Source organism: Struthio camelus, chromosome 1, assembly GCF_040807025.1.
Source record: "Struthio camelus isolate bStrCam1 chromosome 1, bStrCam1.hap1, whole genome shotgun sequence".
NCBI classification, from domain to species: domain Eukaryota; kingdom Metazoa; phylum Chordata; class Aves; order Struthioniformes; family Struthionidae; genus Struthio; species Struthio camelus.
In genome coordinates this window covers 209,714,008-209,732,734 of record NC_090942.1, presented here as the reverse complement: position 1 = coordinate 209,732,734, position 18,727 = coordinate 209,714,008, and the positions used below count along the sequence as shown (strand labels likewise).

The 18,727-nt window shown below is 37.5% G+C and overlaps 1 protein-coding gene across 5 annotated transcripts in view; it reads left to right on the top strand.

Annotated features, from left to right (window-relative positions):
• The window catches only part of CNTN5 (contactin 5), a 656,947-nt gene that overhangs the window by 599,150 nt on the left and 39,070 nt on the right, over positions 1-18,727 (top strand). For all 5 annotated transcript variants that reach the window (XM_068930406.1, XM_068930402.1, XM_068930403.1 and 2 more), the window contains 2 exons: positions 9,654-9,812; positions 10,223-10,372. In XM_068930406.1, the coding sequence (XP_068786507.1) occupies positions 9,654-9,812; positions 10,223-10,372 (309 nt within the window). The remainder of the gene's footprint in view (positions 1-9,653; positions 9,813-10,222; positions 10,373-18,727) is intronic.

The following is an 18,727-nucleotide window of genomic DNA, read 5'->3' as shown; positions in this document are numbered from 1 at the left end:
TGTTTTATGGTGTATTTCACTTGTTCTGGCACCTAGGCCCAAGAAAGCTATGTAGAAAGGTCACGTTTCCGTGGCTGACAATCCTAGAGGCATCTGAAAGCTTGCAGTGCATCCTCCAGTCCACTATGTGCCTTAAATGTTCTTAATTATTTTGGCTTAGGCATCTGTACATGTACCAAAGCTCCTCAGCTGTGCAGCGTCATCCATCTGAAATACAAGATAATTCAGAGGCTAGGTGGACTACTACCTTACTTCTGTGCAAGTCCCCAGAGAGATCCTTTATATAGTGCCTGAATTTAGGTAGGATGGGAGGGTGGACAGGATTCAGCTCAAAGGCCAGGAGCCACGAGCCATTGATCTAAGACAGAAGAGGTGATGCCCACCACTTACAGGCCAGTGTAGTAACTACAACACTAACCTATGATGTCAGATGTGTTCTTCTTGTTCCCTCAGATCCTGTCTCAAAACCACGCTTCTCTCTTCTCAGGAACGTGCCATAGCTGCAGGCAGGACATTAGCAGGTTCAAGGCACATTCAACCCTTTTTTTGAGGATGAGTAATCAGGGATACAAGTCAAAAGACAGATAAATGGGAGCCTGACTTTTTATGGTAGGGTTCAGGAATGGTTTGAGCAGCCACAATGTCAATTTCTTTCATTTGGTTGGTCACAACACAAAAAGTGAATATAATCCTGAGGCGAGGGAACCATTGTCATCAGCTACAGTCAATGTGGTGAAGTATGAATTTGGAAAGCTAAATTTCAGACATGCATTCCTCTTCACTGGATTTGCCCTCCAGCATGGGGATGGGGTTGAGGCAGACAATAGTCAAATCTAAAATACCACTGCAAGATTTTCTGGAAGACTGTCATCAGAATCTGAAGCAGAAGAAGACTACACAGGGCAAACTGATACAATTCAAGGACTTCCAGAAGAGAAAGCAGCTTTTCACACACAATACTAACTATTGTGGCATCAGGCCTGCATAAATGTGCTACATCAGAGGAACCACATAAGATGAACTATGCATGTCTGACGGGCAAAGAAATAGTTTTACTGGAGTGCATGAGTACTGCAAAAATCACAGCTAAGGACTTACATTTCTGACACCAAGTCATTGCTTGATTTCACCACCTTTATGCCTTGCTTTGTTTGCTCACCTGAGCAAAATGTGTGCAGAATAGCTATTTGTCATGCAAACAAAGATGTTTACACAAGATAAATGGTACACAGCCCCAGCACATGAGATCTAGTCAGCCATTTAAGAAGCGGCAGCAATTTATGTTTTTTATGAATGTCACTCCCATTCACGACATCAATCCAAGAACAATTTTCCCGTATCATGTGCCTTGTCTGGCTACCAGCCTTTATTTTATTCGCCAGGATCTTCAGTTTTCAGTGAATATTAACTATCAGGGCAGCAGAGCAGCAGAATGTTTCAGCTTGGCCGGTTTTCCATCTATCATTGGCATCTCTGTATTCATGCTGTCTCTGTACCAATTTTTCACAAAGAAGTGATTACCAAAACAGAAGGCTCTAATACAGAATAAATATGCATGTCATGTTCTGACACTAATGATGTGATCACAAATGTGGTTACCACACACCCAAGTACCAGCCAGGAGGCTCGTGTCTCACAGATGTCTCAGATGATCTTGTAGCCAGCAATGTGTCACGTTTCCTCAAGACAATGCCTGCTTGGTAAGTTAATTTGTTTTTAAAGCCTGTCTTCCAAAAAGGGATTATTACATTCTTATTTCGCCATTATGCTGTCGAAATTTGAAGCAATCTATCTGTGCTCTTTTTTTTTTTTTTATGACAAAAGATGTCTTTGTGATTCTGCACTTCCGCCATATTTCAGTATGGAGAGATTTAAAATAGCAAATACTTCTGTCATGAAAAAGGCTGACAGTGGAAACTAGCCTTTATTACCTTATACTAAATATCAACGTTGGTGCAATCAACTACATTAAAGAAGGACAGCAGTGTATTTCATTTTGTGGTTATTTAATGTATCAGTACAAAATTCGTTACTTACTAATAAGGAAGTTTCTAGAAAACACTAGCAGAACTCATTGCTAGGGGAGAAGGCTACTTCTTACAGTCACTTTTGGGAAAAAGTATACACTTGAAAGAAACAGCTTAGTTTCTAATGAACTCACTGAAAAGATGTTTTGCCATAGTCTACTGTAAGAAAGACTGAGTAAAAAATCTTCTACCAACAGCAGTCATTGCGCATTCCTTATTCCTCCTTCTGTAAGTTTGGACAATTGGCTTAGAAAATCATCTGTACAGTTCAGCAAAGAAAAATAGAAGTACAGCTCAGGGATGCCACGCAGCAGTGTAATAAACTGTTACAAAGATCAGTCTGAGGCTTCCTATAGTCTTTTGAGACTATAGTTTACTTTCTGCTCTGCTGAACTGAGCTGAGTGGTGCCACCGCTGCGGTATCAGTTTCAGAGAGCACCAGCGAGTTCCTTGCATAGCAAAGGATCATTGCAAAACTCAGTCGGATGCTAATTATCTCATGTGGATTGGGGCTGTGCGTCAAACCTTGAGACGTAAGTGAGAGGTGATTTTTCCTGTACAAACCTTTTTATTATTAGTATGACAGTAACACCACATATGCCAATGTAGGCTATTTTTCACAGTTATCCTTTTCTTATATTGTAGTATTTTTTAGGATTATCAAAGTTGAGTTAGGAAGCTTATGAAGTAAAAGGATCATTGTATATCTGTGAAAGGTTCAGTGCCTAATGAAGAATACTAGGTCTCCAACATTTTAATGTTTATTTAGTTCATGAAAGCTTTTTATCATAGTAAATTACCTGGTTCAGTAACTGTGTTTAACTAGTCAAATAAATTCTGCTACCTAAGTCCTAAAATGTAAATTAGGCTTGCAAAGCTGACTTAAAATATTTTATACCCACGCCGCTAAGTAGCATTGATTCCAAACTACCCAGCCAAATGCTGGATGTTGCATTACAGATGCCTTACAACAGCCTATTGACCAGTGAGCACATCTGCAAATTATCAAACTTTCTTTCCCATTGCTCTAGATATAATGTAGCCTGATTTCTGTTTTTTAAAGCTAGCAAAATGAAGCCTTTTATACTCCTCCTAAAATGACTGACTTAAAGTTTCACCTTCTGGAATGTAAACTGCATATCAACAGTGGCAATGGTAGACAAGGGTCTGTAAGGTAACCGTTTGTAAAATAGCGTAGCAAAGGAGAAAAAACCTTAGCTGTTTGTAAGAAAGCTACATTAACGTAGTAGCCACACATGTTTGTTCAAGCATTTAATTTGAGGTGGTAACTGAAAAAGAGACCAAATAAAATGCTAGCAATTTCTTTTTTGTGTGTTTCCTTGTATTCATCAAAGATCATATAAAAGAAATCGTTTCAGCACTTCTAGCAGTTTTAGTATTTTTCATAATTTAGATATTTCAGGAGAAAATCAATGACACACCATATTCTTGAACTGGAAATTTCAGCACTCATTTCTGTCACAAGAAGAACTGTGCTACCTGAGAATTAACACAGTTAATTTTGTTCCAAGTGGTATCTCAATGGTCTATATTTAGGGATTTTACTAGATTCAAATGCCAGGTATTTTCTGGGTATATTAGTAATGGTTTGTTCACTATTATTTGCTTATATCCTTTTCATATGCAACCATAACGATCAAAATGTATTTTCTGTTGTTATGGGTGTCAATAGACATTGTGCCTTTCCTGAGTTAAAAAAAGGAATGACCAGTTTTCTTAATTCTTTGTATTAATTCTATATATCTTTGGAAATTTATTAGTATACATGAAGCTAATTAAAATCCTTTGAACTATATAAATATTAGGAGAACATTCATGGCAAGAAGGTTATTTTAAAATAAGATGAAAAACAGCTTTCTCCTACTATAAATAACACATATTGTAAGACCGTGCACAGAAAGCTAATGAAATGCAGTGTGCGTACCTACTGTAAGTAAAATCAGCTTTAAGATCAAACAGCTACCTGGAAGCTGTAAGATCTTGAAATGGAGCAGAGAGAAATCCTGCAACATAAAAGGATGAAAGCCTTTGTGACTACAAAATGTGGTTTAAAAGTACACGTTTTGTGATCTAAAAATAAAAAAGAGGTTAAAGCTATTCATCTTGTAGACTAGCAAAACTACTCGTCTAAGCTAGAAATCCACTCTCATGATATATTTCTTGAGAAGTAATGTTTCCTCTGAACTCCACTGACCTGGAGCAAATATAACGCAGGAACTGCTGGTTAAGTTGACCACACTCCCCCTTTCAGTTGTGATATTGCCAATAAAACTTAAAGACAAGCACTTGGGTTTAAAGGCCATCAGCTACGGCATTATTAAATGGAATGTAAACAAGGTCAGCAGATTCCTGTTGGTCCTTGAAATTAAATTTGAACTGCAGCAAAGGCCTTGAAGGCACCGTAAGTACAGACCCCATTAATTGGACTCATAGGATAACATCCGTAATAGTAAACAGATCCCAGAGATTACTTGCTACAGTTGAGTTCCCATCTAAACAGCTAAATTCACTGTCTGCCTCCCATCTCAAAGCAGGATGGGACAATGAACTGCTGACTGGGATCTGTCCCAGCCTACGTTAATCCATTAATTGTGCCTAGGTATTGGCTAGGAATGGGCACAGGGCTAAAGCTGTGATAGGGACTGCCTAATGATGTAATAGCCCAGATGAACAATGCCAGGGTTCAGATCTGTGCTTTGGCCCTTTTTAGCAGCTGAATCATCTACAATATTGGAGTACAGTGCATTAGTGTGGATGGAACAACGCACAGACTCTAAACTGAAGTACGTGTAGGAGTCTGATCTTCTAACAGGACCTTTGTTCTAATATCTCAAATGCTGTGAAAGGGAAGGAGATTCGTATGAGCTTTAAAAAGATCCTTTGTTCTGTCTAAGCTACTTCTTTACAAAAGTGAACTTACTTATAACTTCATTCAAAAGGGGCTTAGAAGAAGTACAAAAGTACAGATCAGATATGCTGATGTTAATGAACTCAGTGCCTGAAACACAGGCTGCCTGGCTTGTCATTATAGAGGATGACAGAGACAGCACAGATCACGTTTGGGGCAGCCAGCAAGCGAAGCAGTGCAGTGCTAACCAGTCAACAGGAAATGTCTGTGAAAGGGGCATGTCAAAACCTCCATTTCTGACCCAAACTGTGGTACCTTTACCGGGGTAACAGTTAGTCATGTCATTTGTATTGTGATTCATAGGCTACTGTTCCTTTTCCTCCTAAGGTGGGATGGCAGTTCACGTTCCTCACACTGTTCGTACTTTTTGTAGTAAGCCACAACTGTCACAACCCAATGATCCAACTCAGAGTCTTTATAATTCAGTCTGGAATTGGGGCTCACAAAGCTCAACGACTCTCAAGGTCAGCTTGCCGACATCCTCTATTTTTTTGTTTGGATAAGGCTGGAAAATCATCAGGGCAAAGGAGTGCAAAATGACACATGTTCGACTAAAGGTCTACTCAATCAGGACATCAGAGATTTTTGTTGACCTTTATCCCTGGAATGAGTCGTATCAAGACTATCCAGGCTGGATCATCAATGTCCTCTCTTCCTTACTCTCCAAATGGGAGTCTAACCTTCCTGTTTGCCCTGCTGATGGTTGGAGTGTAACCTCTTCACCCCCGAGGGTGCTTACATGCCTATCTTGCCACCTGGGTGCACCACGTAGTAGGACACAAGGCTGAGGATGTATCAGCTAAAGCCACAGTGCCCATTGCATTCACTGTGAATTACACTTCCTCACTAGCCTTCTTGTTCCACACCACGTGCAAATGCTTTTGCTAAGCCAATGCACCTTCTCACTCGGAAAGCAAGATCTTCGGGTCAAGAATTCTGTGTTCATAAAACGCTACATATTGAGCTATCAGTGATTTGGTAAAAGTAAGAAATATTCTGGTTAGACTGTAGTGGAGTAAATTAATGCACATTTTAGGATTCACAGGAAAGGGCACTGCCTCACCGAATGAATAAGGCTATTACTGGTAATGGTCTTTCAAGAGCTCTCGCATTAACATTGTATCACGGCAAGTAATCTAAAGGACCTCTCAGGATGATCATTCCAACAATAAAAAGACACATAAAACAAGTTTGCCAAAATGCAGTCACGCATGTCCTGAAATGAAGTATCAATCTGTGGAATTGCTCTGAAAGAAGATAACTAATATTCTTTATGCTGGGTTTCCAATGTTCCTAGAGCTGCATAAGAGCCTATTGCAGCCCCAAATGTCTTCTCTATGAAGGTCGACTGCACTGTAGTGCATTTATGACCAGTCATTTTCTGTGTAGTTTCCAGAGGAGCATTTGAGCAGACTGTGCATTTTTTCCTCAGTTGGCTATTCTCAAATAAAAAATTGTTTTAGAGATCCTGAACAATAACACAGCCCTTGGGAGAAAAGCTTCTCTGCATTAGCCATCCAGCTGACACTATGAATGATTACAACCAAGCATAAAATTTAATGAAATTTCTACAAAAATGAGTGACATCTGCATAGCACTCAGGTCCTGGCTAACTGTCATACATTTGTCATTACTGAGGCTTTTGTCCTTTATTAATTCATTTTCAGGAATGCCTGCTGTTGGAAATGGAAACGCTTTTTAGCAGTCCTCCTGCCGACTACGTAAGAGCACACATCTCACAAAGCATAATGACACATTGTCATAACTAGGAATGCATTTAAAAGGTTTAAAAAACATGAGAGAACTCTGACAGCAAAATATATTGAGAATTTAAGAGGCGATATCTGCATAACTATATTTTTGCATATTTTTGTATAAGCAGAAGCTTGTTCTTGTTCCCATAATGCAGTGACTAGAAACTCTTTAACAGTATTTTATGTGCATGGAAGAAATGCTATCAAAGAGGAGAAGTACTACAATATTTTCCTTTAATATTGTTTATGCTTGGGACCATGATATAATACTGAGCCTATGGCTCCAATTCAGTGGAAACATATATATATACACATATACAGGATGTACAGGATTCTAACTTTCCTTTAAACTTTCCCTCGTGGCTACAAATAAAAATTTCACTAGAATTTTCCTATATCCGTAGATAGCCTGAAACAATAGATGACAGGGATTGAAGATTGCTCTGTTTAATTAAATTAGCCCCTGGACTTACTATTCTGAGACGAGGGCCTAACCTGGTGCATCCCGTCACAGCATAGCAAAAATACAACAGGAAGAGAGGAGTACAGGGGACACAGGTCCTTGGGATGATCTTTCTGACGTGTTTTCTCTGAAGAAGGAAGGCAAGACCACCCGACTACAAATGAGGGTGGAACTCCAGAAAGCCAAGAGCCACAAGGTGTCCAACGGGATGGCACCGTCTTATTTCAGTACTGTATGATAGTAAACATACTGTATGAGTAAACACTCATAAACTGATGAAAGACGTTAATGAGAAGCAAAGTAAAAGCTGCTAAGCACACAGAGCAAGGGAAGAGGACACAATCCCGGCTTTGGGAGCAGCTGGTCTTCATAAGCTTCTCCCCTCCTCTGCAGTGCAAAATTTTGTTCTTCCTATAATCCAGCCCAGGATGCTAGACCCCAGCAGGGATGATTTCAGTGTACTGTGGAGACAATCTTTTTCCTACATATATCCATAATATTGAACTTGTTGAAATTTCTATAAAACAAGACATTCATCTGTTGCTGTTATTTCTAAATACCATATCTTTACAGCATTTAATGCCAGTTTTTGCTTGTAGATTTTACCAGGCAAGCAGAGGCAAGTGAATACCTTAATTTACTTTCTCATGTGAAGGACACAATGTCTCTTTCACTAAGAAGCTATAGAACTGAACTATTACAAAACACCAAACATTTTGTTGCCATAGTTCATGTAAACATAATTTTGTTGAAGGAATATCATGGGAAATATAAAGCTGTCTGTAGCTACAAACACCACAAAGAAGCCCAGCAACTAACAATATTTCAGTTACTGGGATTTTTTTATCCATTGTTATTCACACAAATTTGTTTCAACTTATGGACTAAGGATTCCATCCAACAATAGATCTAGTTACATAAAATAACACTTAAAAAATGTAGAGCTTTATAATGCAGAAATCCTGGGTACAGCTGCCACTTCAAATGGAGGCTCCAGATCTAACTATTCACATCCCCCATCCACAAGTGCTGAGGTCTAACAGTTCAGCAAGTGAGACAGCCCCACTCATGGCAACTCACAGTTAGGGTGAACAGGAATGTAGGTAGCCAAAGGATCCGCTTCAGGAGGCGCTCTGAGGGAAAGTCTAATACATACAAATTGGACAGTGGTCCTCCAAAAACGTAGCAGCAATTGCTTTCTATTAACAATGTCATCTGGATTGTTACCTTTCCTGCAGTTCTATTTTGGGAGAAAATAGTCAGTGGTGCATTTTTGATTGACACTTCACAGGCTTCCGTTTGCATGTGCAGAAGCAAAACTTCAGCTTTCAACAGCAGGTGGCTGGAAAAGAATCAAGAGTTTGGATATCAATAATATTCAGATTTGTCATAATTGACTATACAACTAATGATAATAATATTTCACAGAAGTTTTAAGTCCTATCCTTCAGGATTTAAGTATCCTTTTAAGAATAAGCAACAACAATGGGATCTTTACTCTGCATTTACCTGTGACAGAGATGTACATCTTCCCCTGAACATCTGGTTCAATAATAGTTGAAGAGGATCCTGAACTAGTGAAACTTTAGTCTAGTTTGGCAACTGCAATTTGACAATGGTCTCAAATGTTAATAATACTAATATTAGTAAAAATTAAAGAAGAGAAAGAAAGGAGTTTTACCTATATTTTTCATTGCAAAGTCATGCTTGTTGCCATACACCTGACTTACTGAATCAGTCATGTGGTTTATACAAATGCTGATTCCTATATTATCATTTGGTACAGCTAAGTAGAATAAATAATACCTCTATTTTCAAGTGAAAAGTTGTTGGGTTTGTTGGTTTTTAATGGAACCACAATAAATATCAGCTTTCTTTTTTTTTTTTTTAATAGCTTTCAGTCTAACAGGTAATGGACTTCCAGTGAGATGGTAATCCACGGTAATCCAGACTGTTTCCCTGAATGAGCTAATTTGAGAGAAAGGATGTACACTGGATTCTTCATTTGGTTATTATTAGTATTATTGTTCTTCGAGAAATGCATACACCTTTGCTTCATTTTGGTCATTATTCTTCTCTCCTGCCAACAAGTTGCACATAAATAGAAGATGTGATAGTGCTTGGTTAATCTAGCCCTGGATGCTTCTTAAAGTTGCAGATTTTATTCTTTAATTTTAGGTTCAGAACAATTATAGTAACTGAGGATTTTTTTAATGTTTCTAGTTCTAATTTTTCCACTATCACTCTGACAAGTTAATTGTTTCTCACCTACACTACATTAAAGAACAGAAACAATCAAAATTTACCACCAGAGTTCATGGAAATGAGCTATCTCAGTGATGTATTAGCACACATTTTAAACTTTGTGTTTTGTGGATACTGAACTCCTTTGGGTCCCTACAGAATACGTGTGTCCTGTATTATTGCTGATAAATCCTGATTATGGTGTGCTCTGTTTGACTATTCTACTTTATTTCTAGGTCCTCCGGGTCCCCCCGGGGTTGTGATAGTGGAGGAAATTACAGACACCACAGCAACACTCTCCTGGAGTCCTGGAGCTGACAATCATAGCCCCATCTCCCTCTACAACCTGCAAGCACGCAGTCCATTTTCACTTGGCTGGCAGACTGTAAAAACAGGTGAGAAAAACTTTCCAATAGCATGAGTAGGCTGAGTTCAAAATTCTTGTTTCATGACGGTAATAACCACTGGCAACTGCAAAACCAGATTCTGTTAAGATAACAATGATAAACTAAAAGCATTGTTTTTTTTTTTTTTTAATTCTTTTCACATGTCACTTAGTAAGAGCTCTGAAAGAATAATGCAAAGATACCTGCCATAATGCATTTGCAGATAGACGGAAAAGTCTCCCCTACATCCTTCAGTCGGTGTCTTTTCAGGAGTAGCAGATTGCCAAAAACCTAATAGTGATTTCTGACATTAGATTCCTAACCGCTATCATTTCTAATGATAGCCTTTAAGCCCACTTGCCATTGAGACACTGCATGTGAGCTTCAGTGACCTGCACATATTTTTTTACTGTCCGCAGTTCCCGATGTCATAAGTGGTGATATGGAATCTGCAGTGGCTATCGAACTGAACCCTTGGGTGGAGTACGAGTTTAGAGTTGTCGCGACTAACAAAATTGGGACTGGTGACCCAAGTGTGCCATCCCGAGTGATCAGAACCAACGAAGCAGGTAAGAAAATGATAAATAAGTTAATCTGCCAGGACTACCAAAAACCATTTCAGTATAATAATAATAACATTATTTTCTCCCTGGCAAACATCTCTGTGTTCGGACATCACTGCTCAAGGGTGATATTCTCTGGAATGGGCGGGGGGGAGGTAGTTTGTTTTAGTTACAAGAATATTATTCAATTTAAGGAAACTTAAACAACCACCATCCCTGCTATCTTACAGCATCTGTGCTCTCTAACTCTTCTTCTTACGCGTAGGTCTTTGCTGCGTACCCTCTGCCAGGCTTTCACTCCTCTACAGTTTCATGCTGCTTCTCTGTCCCAAGCAGCCTCCCTCTCCCTATCTGTCATAACTTCTCTTCTTGAAGGTCCACAGAAAGATTGCACAGCAAGATAACTCTCCAGGGGAGAAGTTTCTTCCAGGGAAACCATGGAAGCTACTTCATTTGAAATACCATCTATTCTAAGTATTTCTTTATCATGCATATACCACCATGAACTTTTTGTACATCTGAAGAATTATTGATTTTTTTGAAGAAATATTTTTCACTGCAGTGTCACTTTAGAAGCCCAGAAAAAAATAATATATACCCTATTTGAATCTCCTGAAAATGGCAATGGCCTCTGAAAGTGGAATTGCTGACAGCAACTTGGGTGGAATGAAGACAGCTAAAGAACAAGTGGTAATTGAAGGAATGGGAAGATGAGAAAAGTTTCTGGACAGCTAAAAGGAGGCATACATGTTTAGGTGAAAGCAAGAGATAGATGCAGGGTTTAAACAAAGCCTCAGAGCAGATTTCCTTTCCAGAACACTTTGAAGTTTTTCTCCGTTGCTAGTTATATTCCTCTTTGTTATTTAGGAAGTTTATCAAAGTTTAGTCTTGTTTTGATTTTATCTCAGCTGAGCAAATTTTAAGTAGCCTATTAATCATACAGAATAGTTGAATTCTAAATTCAAAGATTTCGATTTAATTTGAAGTATAACTGATATTATTATTTTAAGTATATTAGTTATGCTGGTTTCTGTTTTCTCTCTTCTCGTTAAGGGAGATTATAAGAATTACAAGCTGTAATGCCAGAATGTATCTACCCCTCCCATTCTGAACTAAAAATTCTTATCTTTTAAAATATATTAATCTTTTGCACCAGTTCTATACTTCACACATCTGAGTACATACTACCCATTAACATTCACAACAGAACATTTGAACTGATTTTCTTAGATATCCTTATAGAACCAAAGAATCAACTGAATAATTAAGGCTGGAAGAGATCTCAGGAGGTCTCTAGTCCAACCTCCTGCTCAAAGGTGGGTCAACATTGAATTTGAGTCAGGTTGCTCAGGGCTTTATCCAGTCTGGACATGAACACCTCCAGGGCAGGACACTGCATAACTTCCCTGGGCAACCTATTCCAGTAATTAATTAGTCCCATTGTGATTTTTTTTTCCTTATATCCAGTCCGAACCTCCCGTTTTTCAGTTTATGAACCCTGCCTCTTGTTCTCCCACCAAGCACTGCAGTGAAGAGCCCATGGACCTCCCCATAGGAGCTGGGGGCTGCTGTCAGGTGCCCCCAAAGCCATCTCTACTCCAGGCTGAACAAGTCCAGCTCCCCTAGCCTCTCCTCACAGTGCATGTGCTCCAGCCCTGACCATGCGGTGGCCTTCTCCTGAACCCCCTCCAGTTTTTCAATGTCATTCCTCTGCAGGAGGGCCCAAAATTGGATGTAGTATTCCAGTATGCAATCTAATAGACCTATCTTCAATTGTAATAAAACATATTTTTTTTCTGCTTTAAATAACTGCATAGTTGTTGACTTATATTGCATTTCACTATGCAATCACAGAACTGCATTCAAAGCCATTCCATTCCCATTCATGCATGTTGAAGGATGCATCATTTCCAACTCCCTCCTTCATCTTCTACAAGCTCCCCGCTGTGTGAAACTCAATGACTTTATAGCAGAAGCTTCAGATGCTACATACTTTGCTCCATTACATTTTAAAGGGAAGAAAAGGAAAATGAAATAAAAAATGCATGAGCTACTTTCATGTCAAATAATTTTCAAAAAAGTTTATCCCACCACCATTATGCTTTCCATGCCTTTGTACTGTATGTAGCACTGGCTTTGAAAATACTCCTCAACCCAAATGTTCTTACTATGTCTCTCTTTATTCAGGCAATATAGATCAGAGGGGATACAAACGTTCTGGCAAAAGTTTATTTTGTGTAATAGGTAGCATTCCTGGGCTTATGTTCTTTCAGATTTATGAATACATGCCCTGTTTTTCAGAGGATGGTTCAGGGTTTTAATGGACCAGATGTATTTAAGCTGTGAATAGAATGCTTTTCTAACTAACTGAATTTTGAAAATGTCAGACTTTTATCTAGCTGTCATTTTTTTTATTTTCCTTCTTTTTCTTTCCCAGTGTTTACCAAACAAAAGTGGTATTGAAATATTCCTACAGCTCTACTAAAAGTCATCTTCATATACATCCATTTTCACTTTTTTTTGGACAACCATTGCAATTTTATTTCTGAAAAAGTGGTCAACCAATCATACTAATGAGCAGTCAAAAAAACCCATTTAGGGACAGTCAAAGCATGCAGAGTAATATGTATTTTTCACCCAGTGATCGGTATTTGCTTGTGGGTAGTAATCTACTATTGCTGCCATCTGGAAGAACAGAGTCTTTAACTCAAGTAGTGACCATCTGTGACCAAGTACACACCAATATGGGACTCCTCCTGTTAAAAAAGCATTGTAGCCGATTACAATGCAGGTCTTGTTCAGTGAAAACTTGAAAATATATAAATTAAAATAGGAAAAGGCCATGCTAGGTGTTTTTTCCTTTCATCTTCCACTTGACAGTTAGGATGACCTTTTTCTTCTAGCAGAGTTACATCTACGCAACTGCTGTGTTAGCAAGGAGCGTTTTGTAGCATGACACTAAATTGCAAACAGGTGCCACCAAAACAACTTAACAGCCTTCATAGAAGTAGAAGCTGAATTTATTTGATGTGCCTGTTTGACACAACGTGGTAAAGCAAAAATTAGATGTCATCACCTCAATTTCAAAAGACTTTTCTTTCAAGACACCCTTTGGTTTCCACTTGTATGGTGTTTGCTGTTGTTGTTTTTAGTGAAAGACATAGACTGGCAGATGATCTCACACTTTTTTAGTCTATGGAGAGAGTGAGAAGACAGGCATTATAGTAAGATATAACTTCCAAATTTTATAGAATCCCTTTGCAGATGCGAATGGTTGTAAAGTAGGAGCAATAACCTGATAGACTGTGCTTCAAAGGAATCATCCAAATAAACAAACAAACAAAACCTGTTGTGCATACAATTCTTCAGAAACAGCATGTTGCTCATAAAATCAGAAAATAGTATGTTATATACTCTTAATAATAGTATGTTATATACTCTTAATAATAGTATGTTATAGTGCTCTTAAGATGTCCATTTCATTCAGGCAGCCACCTTTTACTGATCTCCAGATGTTTCTGAAGGCCAAGGTATTCTTTGGCACATAAATCTTGTCTGTTCAGCTCTATCCTTTGAGATTACTTATTTAGTGATCTTGTGAATTGTTATCCTCAGGACAGTTTTCAGTTACCAAATTTAAACTGACAGGAAAGCCAGTAATAGGTTTCATTGGTTTTCCTATATGGTTTTCCAAATTAGCACATTAATATCTATCCGGGTGAACTATCCAGTGATCTATTCTCTTTCTAAATCTCTCTCTTCCTAATTTGTTGTCTGAGCGCTACAGGGGGAAATGGCTACGAACACGGGCCCCAGTTTTAATACCATAGATCTCAATTCTTCAGAGAAGTGCAAGTGAAAGGACATTATTTATTAATTAGAAACGCCAGCCTCTTTACCCATGAAGTAGCAGAATCACCTGGGTATCTGCACTGATGTTAGACCTGCCCTACAAGTAAAACAGGCAGGCTGGCCCTGCATGGGCAAAAACTGCAGAAAAATCCAGCTCCCAGTGGAGAATGTGACTCTGCCTCCTGCTCAGTTGAGAGCCGAGATCCGCAAGGCTGAATGATAGCCATAAAGACAATCCACAGGGGCAGCAAATGTATGATTCTGCTTCCATTATTTTATACTTAAATGGAAATTGGCATCAGTAATTTAATGGCGTAAGCTAATCTGACTTGAGACTAAAGTCTTTTTCTCCCCACACCTCACTTATTTTATCACTTCTTCCCCAAGATGGCAACAGCATTTTATATTAGTCCATTATCTAAAAGTACCCATGGAAGCAATACTTGGGATGGTGTAAGGAAATCAACAGAATAATAAACAGGTTTCCACTTGCTTTAATTTTCTAATTAAACCTTACTCTTGTTACTTAGTTCATATTTAGTTAACATGATTGCTTTTCAGAGGTACTTTCATTGCAATGGATAATACTGCAATTTTCTGGCACATCTAACTTATAGCCAGCTGCTGTATTTCTGTTAGTTCTAGCCTTGATACATATTTTACAGGTCCACAAGGTGAAAAGAGCCAATAACATGAATATAAACATGCCTGGCATTCCACTAAGGCAGTCGGGCATTTGAAGCCTGAGGGCAAAGCATCAATTACATTATCTATTCATGGGGAAACATGGGGAGAAAAGAAATTGAGTAGAATCAAAGTTTAACCTGGTAATCATGCATGCAAACTCAATTCTGTGAGATAACAATATAATGCAATTTATTAGTAGCAGAATGTATATATAGAATTAAAAAATAAATCACCTTTATCGTCAACTAGAAATTCCTTATGATATAATAAGAAATATATATGTCCCAGCAGGAAAAAAAAAAAAAGATTATCTGTCTTTGGACTGTTTTCATTTTAGTTTTTTTTTTTTTTTTTGTGAACTGGATAAAAGGAATTTCAGGTTTTCCCATGATCATAGCCAATTTTATTGTAGAAAAGAGTAAATAAATTGCTGCATCTATGACATCTGGGGGGAATTACCCGACTAAAGCCTGTGAGAAAAAGTACCTCCACAGGGAAGAACAAAAGAAGAAAAGGAGACTGTAATAATTAACTACATCAGTATTTTTATAAGCAATAGATTACTAACACAGAATATTGCAGGCCACAACTGTACTGACAAAGAATCCAAGTATGTATGCTACTGAAAAACATATCGGTTAAACTAAGGAACTGTTTTCTGATGTTCTTCCAGCATATATTCTGCAGCATTGATGATTTCAGTCCAATATGTGGTAATTTGGAGGATATTCAGACTGAATCTTGCAGCCACGCATAACTCCATTAACAAAATAGAACGTAATCCTATCTCCTACTAAATTACAAATATTAAAAATACAGGGGAAAATGAAACAACAAACAGGTAGATTTGAGACCAGTTTGGGCGTTTTTTCCTCACTGATTTCCAATCAGTTAAATACAGTGCACCTTCTGCTTCCAAGAAGCTGGCACATTTTACATCTTGTTCCCAAGCAGATGAGATGTGAAATGTTTCCCTGGGAGGGTGAGAACTTGAGGGCTAGCCTTTCACGTGATGAAAGGCTTTTCACTTAACATTTGCCTGTTTCCCAGATGTGTACGGCAGAATACCTATAAAGGTAAACAACTGAGAAGAAAAAGCTTTCGAATGTGTTGTTCCTTTGGTCTTCACATTAGGAAGTTCTGTCAAGTTGGTGACAAACCCTTTTTTTCCCCCAAATCTTTTTCATAGCTAAGAAGAGTCATTTTTCAAACTACTTCTATATCTTATAGATATAAAAAGTTCTAAAAGAAACAAACAGTAACTGTAATGGTATCTTGAGCAAATATTTTCTAAACGACTAAAGCCAAGTTTAATAATTCCTCTTGCCAGAAAGTATAGCACTATCAACATTTACTTTTGTTTTGCTTTATTTGATGAGATATTTCAGAATTTATATAAAGAAAAAGTCCGTGTGGAAAATATCTTCATGAGTTTAGAATTCAAGCACAGTAAGTAAGACCATATGATTAAAAAACAGTTGGGATTTGGAAAGTCTGGACTCAGTCCCTTATTAGAAACCTCTGTGTAAATTTGAAGAGCTCATGTTAACATTTCTTTATATGAAAAACTGGAGGCTAGTAGAGATTTTGCTTCTCTTTGTCTTCCATCTATTCAGATTGCAATATGGAATGATAGGGACTATATTTAGCAATAAGTTTCTACCGTAAAATTTTACTTAATTGTAATCTTTACTGCTAAATGCTTTTATTCTAAACAGAATCTAAGACACTACAAAAATTAGTAAACTGTAATTCCTCTTCTTAATAACCAAAACATATTATTTGGGGGAAAAAAAAAAGATTTTCTTGAAGAAAAAACAACCGAAACATTTTAAAATGATTAATTATTCATTCAATGCCACCATTATTATTTTTATTATTGTTTTATTATTATTATTATTATTATTATTATTATTATTATTATTATTATTATTTCTTTACAAGACTGGAATATGAAGAAGTAGCTGTACTGTGTTTCAAGTACTTTCAGTCTTTCCAGGTGCAACGTGACAACTTTATCTCGCTTCCTGTAAATGCTGGGCGCCTATATCTAGAGCAATGTAAGAGATTTTTTCAGTTCACCAAAGTAAAAAAAAAGAGCAAACTGAAAGTAAAATAATAATTTGGGATTAAATTAAAAATCTCTGTCAACTGGAAACATTCGCATTTGTCTTCACAGTTTTAATGTTTCAGTATTTTTCACAAAAATTGAAGTAAAATTCAAATTATAACTCTTTTTAAAATGAATATGGAAATGTTTTATTTGTTAAAATATCAAAATGAAATATTTAATCATTTTCAATAGTTTTGTAAGTAGCTGAAATCCCCGAATGTTCTCATCTTTATAATCTCCCCGAATCTGCAGTTTTCAGTAGAAGAACGGATAATTAAACAGGCGCACTGACTAAAGAGGGAGGAATTCTTAAACCTCTGTACCTGAAACCTAATTTAAGCACCCTAGAGCAATGAGCAGTTTTGAAAGCATTCAACAAAGTGGGACTTTGGAGGGAAAGCTAATCCCTACCCCAAACTGTTATGATCTAACAGCTACAGTATTAGCCACCACTTCCAAAAGCTTTCCCAAACTTTAAATACAATTTTAAAATGTATAAGTGGAATCTGCAGTGCTTTGGAACCACCGCTCCCACGAGCATCTCTGACTCAGCATCCGCCCATACACAAAGCCCTCAGCAACGTCAGCAAGGTGCACACATTTTGTCCTAAGTAAAAAGAACTGCTTTTTATGTGCATTTAACTTTATAATGATATGATACACAAAAATTCTTTTTAAAATTTGCTCTTTCAGTTAGGCTTCATGTTCAAGCTTTGCCTTACCATGTCATCTTTTCTTCATTTACATTTTAAGCGTACTGTCAAATGCTTCATAGAGCTGCTGAGGGCTACGTTCTTGGTGCCTGCTCTTTGAGAAAATATTAAAGGTTTTCTGCTTATTTTAGGGTAGATAGACGTTTTAATTATGTTTATTTTCACTTTCATTTTCAGGAAATTACTGTATTTCCATGAAAATCCTATAAGAACAAATCCTGCTGTTTCCGTTTAAATCAATCTCATAGCAAAGTCATTTCAAGATTTCTGTTAGTTTACTTTAAGTGGAGGTTTTAGCATCAACATGTGTCAGTAGATACTCACAATTTATTGTGATGCACATCTTCTAGTTACCATGCTTGCAAAACTTTCAGAACATGGTTATTAGTGCCATTTATTGTTTATTTTACGAGAATGATGAAGAGATCTAGTTTTGAACTCCCAGTTTTGCCAGTGGCTGAAAAAACAAAAGAAAAGAAGACCTCATCCCAAAGAGCTTACAATCTAAAAATAGAATAGGAGACAATAGCCCACACAAACAAGCAATAATAGGCAACAAACAAAGGAGCTAACGAGAAGGTGTTGGTGAGAACTATAGATATTCAATCAAGCTAAGCATGGTCACATTTTATATCAGAATCTTACAGTAGAAAATCTGAAGGAGGTTCCTAGAAGAGATCAAATAAAGACTTTTGCAGATTTTATGAGGAAATTTGTCCCAGATATGCAGGGTTCCAGGACTGAGAGCAAAAAATTGCATTTTTAAAATTGTGATAGGCGGATGATGAAAACTGATATCACTCAAGGTAGGATATGAACAGAAAGGGGATATGAAAGGAAATATAACAAAGACAAGTCATTTATCTTTATCATGGTAAAGAGTAAGGACCAAGTAGAGGCATGCAAAGGAGGGTATTATTATCTAAGCAGTGATTGAGAGAAATTATGTTTTCTGCAATCTTCTGAACTGGTACTGGGAGAAAAAGATTGCAGAGC